General features: G+C 42.0%; 1 protein-coding gene across 1 annotated transcript in view; it reads right to left on the bottom strand.

The window, feature by feature from the left end:
• slmapa (sarcolemma associated protein a) overlaps positions 1-12,588 on the bottom strand; it is a 49,941-nt gene that overhangs the window by 18,330 nt on the left and 19,023 nt on the right. Inside the window, exons 5-13 of the mRNA XM_035661795.1 lie at positions 10,116-10,178; positions 9,554-9,649; positions 8,997-9,068; positions 8,729-8,869; positions 8,163-8,300; positions 7,745-7,913; positions 7,476-7,526; positions 5,744-5,890; positions 3,969-4,034 (exon numbers count right to left, since the gene is read on the bottom strand). Coding sequence (XP_035517688.1) covers positions 3,969-4,034; positions 5,744-5,890; positions 7,476-7,526; positions 7,745-7,913; positions 8,163-8,300; positions 8,729-8,869; positions 8,997-9,068; positions 9,554-9,649; positions 10,116-10,178 — 943 coding nt within the window. The remainder of the gene's footprint in view (positions 1-3,968; positions 4,035-5,743; positions 5,891-7,475; positions 7,527-7,744; positions 7,914-8,162; positions 8,301-8,728; positions 8,870-8,996; positions 9,069-9,553; positions 9,650-10,115; positions 10,179-12,588) is intronic.

Here is a 12,588-nt window from a genome sequence, read left to right as displayed (position 1 = left end):
TCTCTCTCTCTCTCTCTCTAGTTTCTAGTTTTTCTCCCCAGTCTTCCTACAGCTGCACCTCATAAGAAGATCTGCTGTGCACTTGGCTCAGACCAGTGGCTCCCAACATGGAGCTTCAACTGGGGCCGAGTGGCAGCATTATGTGTGTTTGTGCATCTACGGTACATTTGTGTGCGTATAAAGTTGCTCAAAGAGTATGCCTCTGCCTCTCTGTGTTTGCACAAGAGAGCATATGTTTAAACCGTGTGTATTTTCCTTCCTCTATTATCCATCAACCACTCTTTCGCATTCAGTCCTCCATTTTTTCTTTCTCATACTCCCCACATCCCAATTATCTCTTGTGCCTTTTACTTAAAATGGGCTATTTATTTTGTTAAGAGTCCTCTTGAAACCTCTTTGGTCAAAACAGTGGCTGCCTCAGCTTGCCGGATCTTCTTGAAAATACATATATATATTTTTCAGCCCTGGTCATTTTGGTAATTAGATTTAGCGCAGGGCTTATATTGATCGAACGATATCTCTATGTAATGAAAAGCTTTTACAGGACATAGCTATTTATAGTGCGATCCATAATGTGTTGCCATACGACGGGGGGGGGGCCCTAATGCACATCGGCCAGGCTCCTGTGCATAAATCGCCAGCGGAGGTATGAAGTCAGAGCCCAATATAAGTAGCTCCGTGATGGAGGAGTGGTGGGTCGAAATGACAGAGAAGAGGGGAGAAAAGAGAGATGGAGTGGAAGGAGAGATTAAAGAACAGATAAAGGATCAGGTGAAAGAGGGAGGAAGAAGGGGGGGAATATGAAAGACAGCGCGGGGAGAAAGGATCCAACATGGAGAAGATGAATACCCAAAGGTGGGCAGGGCAGGAAATGGAGATGCGGAAAGAAGTGAAGCAGCCAAGAGAGACGAGGATATGAAGGAAACCACCTTGAGATATGAGTCCTATATTACCAGTTTCCTCATTCCTCCATAACACCCCCACCACTATCACCACCTCTATGATGATGGGATGGAAACTGTAATGCATGATAGATCAGCGATAGGGTTCCTTATAGAGGAACGAGGGGAGGTGAGGAAGGAAGAATGAAAGAACAAAGACCGGAAAACATGTGTCTAAGGAATGGAAGGAAGAAGACTGGATGAAATAAGGGACAAAAGAAGAGAACAAAAAAAGAAGAGTAAAAAGAATATGTAAAATAACAAACCAGAAGATGGAGACTCCATTATTTCGGCATGTGGGTCCCTATGACACCCCAAGGACAGCAGGTGAATTAGGAGGGGGCAGATGGGAGGCCTCCAAGTCCTTGTCCCACTGTCTGTATTTCTGTCTGTCTGTGGGTTGGCTTCAGGTGGAACACAGCCTGCCACTCCTGCTGTCTAAATGAGGAGCCCCTCTCCTCTCTCTCTTTCCCACACACACACACACACACACACACACACACACTCACTGTATCTATCTCTCTGTCTGTTTAATGGGGCACTGGCCTGGGGCGCTGAACCAGCTCCCTCTGGAGCAACACACACAGCATGCACACACACTGATCAGACATTACAGACACTCCTGGATGCCCTTGCACATGGTGTGATACGCACACACACACACACCCACAGAAAGGGAGAGGCAAGGGAAACCACAGTCCCCCAAATTATGCCCCAGTCTGTGAGATGATGAATCTGGTTGGTGATTAGTTAGTTGAGAAAGGAGGCGCACTGCTTAGGCTCTCTAATGGGCTATAATTTGGAAGATAACTGTATTGTCCTATCTCTCTTGACATTTAAATCTAATCAGACCCTGCTGGTTAGCACTGTGGTCCAAGACGAGGGAGCCCGGGAGGGATGAAAGGCTGCTGGCGGAGAGGGATTGCCCCATAGTGGGACATTCATCCCTGTGGGCTGAAGCTAAGCAATTAGAAAACAAGGCCCAGGCACACACATAATGTCCCGAATTCCTTTTTTATTTATTTTTTGTTCAACTGACGATCAGTTTACAGAGTCTTGAATTCAGTAACAGAATAGCATAGCAACAGAGGCATACAAAGCCGCTTCCCCTTCCACACACACATGCCCACATCCACACAAACACCGCTGGGGAGTCACTCCAAGGCCTCTCCTCTGCTCCTTATTACCACAGATGAGATGCTCAGTTTGATTAACACTTCTCTTTCATCCTCTTCATTAGCAGTGGAGAGCCACTGCCGCAGCCGCAGCCCTTGAAAAGAGGGCATGAATTAGAATCCACTTATTCCATAGACTGCCACTAATTCCGCACAATGGCGGGTAATGGCGGGGAGTAATAGGAAAAGGGTGTTTCTAATTGTTTCTTTGGAAGGTGCAGTGCTTGCTGCAGCAGCTGTTTCTGCACAGCACACCAGGCCACTCAAAGAGCCTGAACAAAGGCCAGCGCCGGCGTTGGAGGGCCTGCACGGCTCCGTTCGATAGAGCTCGCGAGCAATAAATGCGTGTAGACGAGCCAATTTCCTCTGGCGAAGCGTCTTGCCGAGTGGAGGAGCTGGGCCCCAGTCAATGAGAACCACCTGGTGCTGAGGGAAGTGATTAGGGTTGGCACCACAGTCAGCGAAGAGCTGTTTTGTTAAGGAGGATTGTGATGCTGAGAGGAGGAGGCCGGGGGGGGGGCTAACCCGAGTTTGGTTTGTTGGAGAAATATTGACGCAAGGTTTCTGTCAAAGCGAGATCTAAGGCACAATGTTGTTTTGTTGATGCTCAATTAGAGGGAATTATTTTGGTTACAGCATGTGTTTTGGGTTTTGACGCTGGTGCTGATTGCTGAGCGGGTTGGAGCGTGGGACATGCCACAACAGTGGGGTTGTGGGTTCAGCTCCCAGACAGACTACACACATACCAACTTAGAAGTCAAAATAGTTTAAAAAAAAAAAGAAAAGTGGCTAACCATGGAGAAGATGAACACTTTGTCTGCACTGATGGGAATTTTCTTGCAGCCACAAAAAAAGTCCGTAAATGCACGGAGAATGGTGATGATATCTGCGTGGTAAGAGGCTCGGTTGCAGCAGGGCCCACCCGTACTACAAACAGACTCTTTGGATAAAAGCCCCGTCGAATGGCATTCAGTGCATGTCTTACGTACTTAGTGTACGTCACTGTAAAATAGTACAATAGTCATCTTGAATGTATTAGTATATATAAACCGAGCCTGGCTAGGTGACCCCAAACCATTTTCTTTATATTGATGACTCCAAAACCCCCCTTTGTAAATATTTTCTTCAAAGGACCTCAGTCGGATCAAGAATATCTTCATTGTCCAACTGTGATTACTGTAGAAATGATCTCCTGATCAAAAAATGTTCTTGAAGGGATGATTTACCCTAAGAGTTATATGGTAATTTCTGTTTATAGGGTCTTATTTTCATCATTTTGGCCATCCTTTGTCAGTCATAAAACACTGTACTCACCAAAGTAGTTGAAGAAATTCCAACAGTGCTCCAACAGAGTCAGATGGGGCAAGAAACAAGCAGTCCTGGACCTGGAGGTTTGTTTAAGGCTCAATAATCGTCTGACTGCTTGTGTTTCTGCCCCGTATGACTTCGTTTTAGTGATGTGGCCGCTTTCCCAGATCTCAGCAATTAACTTGGTGAGTACAATGTTATTATTAACCATAGAAATGGCAGCCAAAACCATAAAAATTAGACCCAGTTTGTAATAAACCGGAATTATCCCTTTTAATTAAATCAAGCATGATTCTGCCGCTCCTCATTTTCTTAGAGACAACCCCCTAGAGCTCCACCTCCGAGCTGAGCCGCTGCACCGCTCATCTGAAAGCTCATTCACTTGGATGTTTCTTTAATTTATTTGACCTTTTAATTTAACCACATGTCAGACCCTCCTCTGCTACCTCGGACGGTCACAGTGGGCTCACCCCGTGTGTGCGTGTGCGCGTGTGTGTGCGTGTGCGCGTGTCAGTGCACAGCAGGAATGAATGTTTGTACTCACGCGGACACTCAATCAACTGTTGGATTCTAGTCGAGTCTCCTCCGCTGTTGTTAACATGACAGTTGTCTGACAGAAACACAGAGTACTGACGTTACTACGATGACTATCAGAGTGGAGTTGGGTATTTATCTCTTACTGATTCTGCTCATCAATGCCTCATCTGACTGAATCTTATTATCTAAGAATGGGAAGAAAACAAACATCCTCTATTTGAAACAGACTGATGCTGCCAATTGTCATTTTTGGGAATATTTTTGGTAAAATATAAAGTAGTATACTCTGTCTTACCGTTCATTAGTTGACTTGTATGATTTCAATTGTTTCCACTAATTATTTTTCTCCCTCTCCTACCATTAGCAGATTTTGAGGCATTATGACATAAAAACTACAGGAAATGCTAAATGGTGTTAGAAGGACTTCCTCTTTGCATTCAATTGTTACCCTGTAATATTTAACTGTTTAAATCACTAGTAAGCCCTCATTTTGCCCACATACACATACATATACACTGATGCATGTTTATCCAGTCGTGTACACTGAAGAGCAGAGGGTCAAAATGTATTTTCTGGAATCGATAAGCAGAATCAAAAACCATCTTTACTAATGAACTGTCCCAATTCAGTTCTCTTGATACCCAACCCTGTTTTAGAGAGGACGAGATATAAAGAGCCAACGACAGACAGAGGGGACAGATATCGTGACAGAGGAAGGACAGACAGATACAAGCAGGTAGAAAGCATGACAACTAACGAGTTACAGAGAGATAGATAACTACACGGACAGACAGATGCTGTAGAACAAACGGAGAGGGCAGAAATCAAAGCCATACATGGCAGGTAATTTACAGTGGTTCTGGAAAGGTACCACAACACTGTAACGACAGACAGGATGTGGACAGGCGGACAGCAGACAGACAGTTGAGGCGTAAACTTCTGTCTCTCAGTAACTTACAACAAATTACCAACAAAATGTGGAATTAACTAGCCCAACCGCTTAAACTCAATTACACTACAACTTCATGGAAAAATCCAGTCATCTCATTATTTTAAATGAGGAAGAGTTTCTGCTTCTGAGTGCAGACTCACAACTTCAGAAAATATGTTCCACAGGAATAAAAAACATCAACAATCTCCTACAAAACAAACTAGACTTAACAATACCGTAGATTCACAAAGTGCTCCAGCTGATAACATTATCTATGCAGAAAATAAGCAGCATCAAAAAAAGGCTCAGCTTCTTTATCGTCCCTACAACATGCCTAGAACAACTTCTAACAAGTGGTATTATTTTCTTTCTATTAGCCTAATTTAAGCCAAATGAAACGTGTAGTCCCAAGTATGATCATGATCCAGGGCTGTCATTAACTACAACTACTACATTTAGAGAATAAACTTAAAATGAGACTATAAAGATATTAAGACCAAAGAAATATTTCTATGGATCAAATGTTAAACATTTCTGATAAACTTAATTTGGAAAAAAAAAGGAAAACTAGAAAAAATATTTCATATAATGTCTGGAATCACCTCACACAGGTTAGGTCCATAATCTGTTTTTTTATAAAAATAAAGTTTATAGGTTTGATTTTTGTATTATTCCATTATATCTATTCATGAATATCATTTCATTCTATTGTTTTAAATTGTTATAATAGAATATTCTTTCCTAATTGTACTGTATTCTATAGGACCGTTTTCTTTTATTCTGTAAACCTGCTTTGGAACAGTGCTATATATAAATAAATTGTCTATTATTATGATAATCAAACTAACTACCATGAATATCTTCATCTTCACCAACTGCACCATCATCTGTGTCAGTATCGTCCTCATCCACGTCTTCTTCCTGGCTCTCAGGTGTCTGCAGGCTTTGTTTGTCCTCGACAGGCTCCTCTACCGGTCCGTGGGAGACAATGTCGACATCTGTCATGTGACCAGATCAGATATATACACGATTTTGTCGAAACTTTACCAGCCAAACACATGTTGAGAACACAGTCCGAATGACGGCAGGTTCCTTCACAAAGTGGCTACTGTGGCGAAGTGAGCGGTGAGACAGTCACCTCCAGCATTCATATTCAGTGTTGTCATTCAATTATCAGAAGTCAATCAGTGCCCAAAAGCTCTTTCTCCCCCAGAAGAAGAAAAACAAAGCAGTGGACAGTTTGGCAACCATGGAAACGACCCAGATTGTCCAGAAAAGCCCAATAAGACCTGTTCAGGCTCCACAGAGTGCCACCATGTCCCAGAGACAACCCGTCTCTTCTGAAACAGCCACACCCAGAGGTTACACAAACCATCCTTTCACATCAAAGATCACAGTATTTTCCGATAGAGAATGATTTGAATCCTTATGCACTACGAGTGTAAAGAACCTTTTCCAGCGTATGCACCTGGTAAGAAACTTTCATTGGAATGAATTTATAATTTATATTTCTAATAGGACTTCAGTTCTCTACATACAATACCTATGGTATCTATGGTACAGCACCTGGCTGTCTAAATATCCCTGAAAACTACATCAGTGTGTGATTACACAGGATTAACAAGAGTTTATATTAATTACAGCTAATGTTGCTCACTGAAAACAGTGAATAAACAGTAAGATACTGGAATGACAGCACCTGTACTGAATGATTGTACTCCACTAGCCTGATCTATTCCCAGTGCCTGTACCTCTGCACACTTTACACAACACATACACGTGTTATTGGAGTTACAGATTGTTGCACCGCACTAATCCCATAGCATCTCTGGTGTTTTTGCACGCTATGAACGTAATACATTTAACAAAGTCTTACCATGCCTGCAAATTCACATTTATAGCCCGATGAGTACATCAGCATGGACACCATTTCCAGTGAACATACTTTATCTAGATATCTTAGTTGCAATTTTGAGTAATCCTTATCAAAAAGGTTTATTTATGATATATTTGTATGTTAAAGTTAAGAGTATTGGTGGGCTCTTGTATATATTTCTGTATTAAATGTCCTAAAACTTGAATAAATGACTGATTTATCTTGCCAAAGGCAGCAGACCAGCTGTAGTAGTCAGTGGCCAGTGTGACTGTGTTGAGATTTCTGAATGTAAATCAGAGAAAAGTGACAGTTGGTTGTCTCTGAATGATTTAAGATCTTAACAGAAATGTACTGACGGCTTATGTGGCCTTTAATTCTCATGGATTCAGGAAAATATCACAACTGAACAAGAATCAACATTACACATCCCCTTAAACTACCAGAGGACACCTGAGGGCCGGACACAAAGCTACAATAAACAAGACCAAAACAGAAGAAGAGCCAGACTTCCACTGTGACAGACAGAGAGACAGATTAACAGAAGGCAAAGAGAGCGGTAAGCAACAGGAGGTTATGTGGACATCATGCAGGAACTTGTCATGCATCATTAGTGCAGGATGAGGAAGTGAAGTTAGAGACCACAGAAGAGAAAAACAGCGGCGAAGAGGACGAGTGTCCCAGAGCAGACCAGAGACGTGTGGACTCACCCAGACTGTTGTTCTCTTTAATGCTTTTCTCTTGTAGCTGTTCTAACCGCACTGTAAACAACAACAACAACAGCAGAGAGAAGCGTTGACTGACAGAAAGTCCCAGCCGAGCCTCCTGATTGGTCAAAGACATTTGACCGGGCCACTGGTTGTTATGTCAAATCTGAACGTGATTGGCTTGCAGTGTGCAGTCAGTTTGTTAAAAGTTAGGTCAGGACAGTGAGTGTGAGTGTGAGTGTGTGTGTGTGTGTGTGCGTGCGTGTGTGTACCCTGCAGAGCGGCGAGCCTCTCGTTGGTGAAGTCGTTGTCAGCCTGCAGAGCTTCGATGCGAGCCTGGAGAACCTGCTCCTTCTCCTCCATCTCCTCAATCCGCAGCTCCAACTCCCTCTTCTCCGTTGCTCCCCGCTGGGTCAGCTCCTCCTGCCGGCCCTCTGCCGCCTGGAGGAGGAGAGATGGAGGAGAGATGGAGGAGAGGGTAAAAGGGAGGAAGGGTAGACAGAGACAAAGAGAGAAAAGTGATAAAACGAAAACTATTAGTGTTTAAAAATACAATTAAACACCATACAGTATAAAAAACATTTTGTTTCATGATGATTCATTTCTTAATTTAGTACTATTTCAGGGAAATTAAATCCTACGTCATTCAGAGTAACATAAACCACCATATTCCAGTGTCTGTGCAGGTACCTTAATTTTGTCAGTGAGTTCTTTGATCTCGTTGACTGCGGCATTATACTTGTTGGCGAGCTCCCTCAGCTCTTCCTGGCCCCTCTCAGACATCTCCTTCAGGTGGGTGCACTCATCCTCTGTGTTGCTGAGCGAGCGCTGCACCACAACAGGAACAAAGAACATTTTGGTTTCACCAACACAGGAGCCCCATGACTCACAGCGGTTATGTTCTAGAGCACAAATAAACACGGCCACCGTCCTCCCTGCAGTACGTAAACTTGTTTTCATTGAAGAATAGACGCTAGATAAGCTCCACTACTTTGGTGATACACAAATTCCCTATAAATTCTTCACAATAAAAGTCCCAGGTTATGTAAAAGCTTTAATTATGAAGCAGCACAATCAGGAAATGTTGGGTTTAATGAGCAGTAACTTAACACAACTCCTATACAGAGAGAAACTAACCTTCAGACCACAGAGATTCAGTTAGAAGCTGCAAAAGTACTGAGAGCTGAACACAAAGAGACTTAAAAACATGGCACGGCCAAAAGTGCCGATAGAAAAGCCCTATATAGGAGTCCTACCTCCACCTCTGACAGCTTCCTGACCACCTCGATCTTCTCCTGCAGCACTCTCCTCAGAGATTCCTTCGCTGTCGTCTCATAGTTGTGTTTGTCCTCCTGAAGAGCCAAAAGCTCCTTACGCATCCCTTCCTCCGTCTGGGACTGTGAGAGGAGAGGATTTTTTTTTAAAGAGGATTATCAATTTGATTTGACATTTATCCATTTATTATAGGATAATTTGTTATTTATATCATGAGGTATTGTGACCGAGCCACAGTGTGCGCGTTACCTTAGAGTAAGCCTGTAGCTGACTGCCCATCACCTCCAGTCGGGAGAGCAGACGGTCTTCATCGATCAGAGCCTGGTGAAGACACACACAACGTATTTGTTCATGTCAGTTGAGATAAAAGGGAATAATGGGAAAACTCTCCCATGCAGAGTTGGTAATGTGGGGGGAAATTACTAAGTGCACAATCCATACAACATTAAATCATGGTCTAGATAGTTTTCTCTACAGACACTTAATCACTGAAAATGAATTACCCAGTCGTAATGACTTTGATTTTGAGATTAATGGGATTTAAGTTGGAGCGTGTCATTTCCACTTGATATAACCACAACAATACAATTCAGGTGCTGAATATATAGACATCAGCATGTGACTACAGGAAACACAATACCTTTTCAGAGAGCGGGAAATTCATCATATACTACATTAACTCAGTGATTAGTGCGATTACCTTTTTAACATAACCACCAGCACGCACAACTCAGAAGACCTATCCTGACATTTGTACCTCTCTGTGTTACAGTACAGGGTTTAAGTATGATAATGATATTTCCTACCTGCCAGCTGCTCTCTGAGGCCTCCTGAGTGTTGGCTAACAGACGCTGCAGAGTGGCAAGCTTCTGCTCCAACATCTGCTCTCTGTGTAAGGCCTCCTGGCAGAGAGAGACAGGAAGAGAGTGAGGGAGAGAGGAAACCAATGAGAAATAAAGAAAATGAGCAAGATCAAAAGCAACAGGGTCATTTTATAGTGAAGAGAGCAAAGTCTACACTTTTATTTTAAACATGTTCATCTGTAAACATTTAATTAGAAAAGGCTTTAAACCATTTTCAAGAAATCTGTGTTCAAACTGTTGACTCATGACACACACTTTGGGCTGTATAATTAATTCAGTTCTAATCAACGCGACAACAGCATCTTCAGATCACTACGAAGAACTGAGCACAGTTCCTACCCTACTCTGCAGAAGACACTTAAAAAATGTTCACAGCAGTTAAACGTTAAAATGTTCAATGTGTTCAAACATGTCTGATGACTAATGAAGAAACAACTTTATTGCAACTTTACACATTATTTTGAGTGTAGTTCTGCAGATTGAGCAGTAGGTGTCAGTGTGTTACCTGTAGATACTGGGAGAGCTGGAACAGTTCCTGAGAATACATACTGGGAGTGTTGGCTGCAACCTAGAAAAAACACACACACACCATGGTAACTTATTGACAGTTGTCTTGAGTTAATTCAGCCTTGTGTTTGAACTGAAGGTGGTCAAAGGGAGGAAAAACCACAGAGGTCAAAAGCCAGGGAAGAAATACATGGATACATTTAAGTCTCACACACATACACCCACACCCACACACTCGCTGTTTAAGTATTCAGAGGCCCTAAAAACTACACTACAGGCTCACATATACAGAGTATACAGTAGTACCATCTATCTGTCCAAGCATGTGTCCATCTAAAACAGTAGTTCCAGCACAAAACTGCCCCTAAAACCACCCACTGTGTTTTCTACATTTCCAGTTGTATACAGATTAAACGAAAATAGACTTAACATTGCTGATCAGTGAGCTTTGGGGAATCAGAACCAGGATCAGCTTGACTTGGCCATTTAAAGAATATGACTCCTGTTTAAAGTTACATTTGCTGTATTTTTAAAGTTAGGACAGAGGCAGGCTAACAGTTCCCCTGTTTCTAGTCCATATGCTAAGCTCTACTCCAGCTATGTACTTAACACGCAGACATGAGATTCATATCCATCTGAATATGTTAAACTATTTCTCACCTGATGGTGTTGCAACTACATGTTAAAAAAAGACTGACGTTGCTGAAAGCAAGTCTATCGTGACCCGTTTGGTGACCACAACTTTGCCTATTTCAGACACTGATCTTGAGTGTACTGTAGTGAAAACACAGCAACACGTGGTGTGTTCAAAAACCCCACATTCTGTCATTCAATAACTTCCACCTTAACTTAAGGTGGAAGTTATTGTGACAGCCTGTGTGTGTGTGTGTGTGCGTGTGTTTCTGAGAGTGTGATTCAGTTTGTGTGTCTGTCTTTTCAGACCCAGGAGGTGCAAGGATCCTGCTTTAGGACACTTAATTATGTTATAGAAGTGGTTCAAATCTAATCACAGCTCCTCCATGACACACACACACACACACACACACACACACACACTGTCAGCTCCAGCCTACATTCCTCAGACAGGTTACACTGAGGCCCTGTTGTTCTCACTGTTGGAGGGAAACACAGAACAGGGAAAGGCAGCAGAGAAGCCAATATAGTACAGTGTGGTAAAGTACAGTATGGCCACTTAAGCGTAAACAATGTAAATATACATATTATCTACAAAACACTTTTTTTTCATTTAACAAAAGAAGCCAAAAAGTTCTCAAGTACAAGATTTTGTTCACAATTTCCATTCATCAGGACTATCTGATCAAAAACAACATTAAAAATATGTTCTTGTAACCCCAAAGCAACAGAATCCCAACATATAGAGAAAATCCTCCTGATTCTACAGTATCAGAACCCTGTTTCAGCTCCGGACAGAGAACAAGATAAATCAGCCAATGTTTTTAACTTTGGAGAACAAACATTTGAAGTTACACTAAAATCACATTTAGTCATCCCTTTTTGTAGTCAAAAATAATGTCAAGATGTGTTTTAAATTGTTAATGATACATGTAGCCTACATGTCATGGGCAGACAGCGTACAGTTAGCAGCATCGAAGAGTCTGGACTACAGACGCTAACGTCCAAGACGAGATGTGCGTTCATATTTGTAAGATAAGGAGACTTTTGCAGGAAAGCAAATGTGGGTTGTTGTTGTGTAGCAGGCTGTGGTCTGACTCTGTGTGACGCTCTATAACACAGACGTTACTGCTGGGAATGTAAAGATATGAATCGCAAGAGTTAAACTGCGATACAAATGTGTCACGATTCAAACCAGTGAGATGAAAAATCAAGGTACAAAGACTTCAGTTTAACTTTTACAATACAGAGTTTATACTCTACCCCAGAAAGAAAAAAGAATTCTACAATTTGATAAAGAAAATAGAGAAAATGTATTTTGCCAATTTGTGTCTGGGAAATAAAGGACTCTTTTCATAGTCATAACAAGTATTCAATCTCATTTTATTATAAAAAATTCAATGAAAATACCTTTCGTGAAAATGATCAAATCGTGTTTGAGTTTATTGCTACAATTTCCCTAGTACTACCCATTAATTTGATTGGCGTATCAAAATCAGGTCTCACCTACATGGAGGATCGTTAACGTATCATAAAACCAAAAAATAGAAAATGAAAATATCTCCTCATTGGTTCCTCATTTTTCTCAAAGAACAAACACATTTACAGATTTACAGACATGCGTGCTATAGGAGAAAAATGCAATGTAATTTCAGTTGGACTTTAGTTTTGTAGACACCTAAAGACACAAAGCACTCTGGGTGAATGGTGGGAGAGAAAAAAAACTTGGCCCCCTGATCCACATGAAAGACTTCTGTAGTGCGGCAGCAGAAACTGGCAGCAATGCCTGCATTCCTCTATCAGCTGACTACTCCACTCATTTTGTGTGTGTGTGTGTG

Source organism: Morone saxatilis, unplaced genomic scaffold, assembly GCF_004916995.1.
Source record: "Morone saxatilis isolate NCDOM2014 unplaced genomic scaffold, NCSU_SB_2.0 Contig18, whole genome shotgun sequence".
Lineage (NCBI taxonomy): Eukaryota > Metazoa > Chordata > Actinopteri > Moronidae > Morone > Morone saxatilis.
This window is presented reverse-complemented; position numbering and strand designations above follow the sequence as displayed.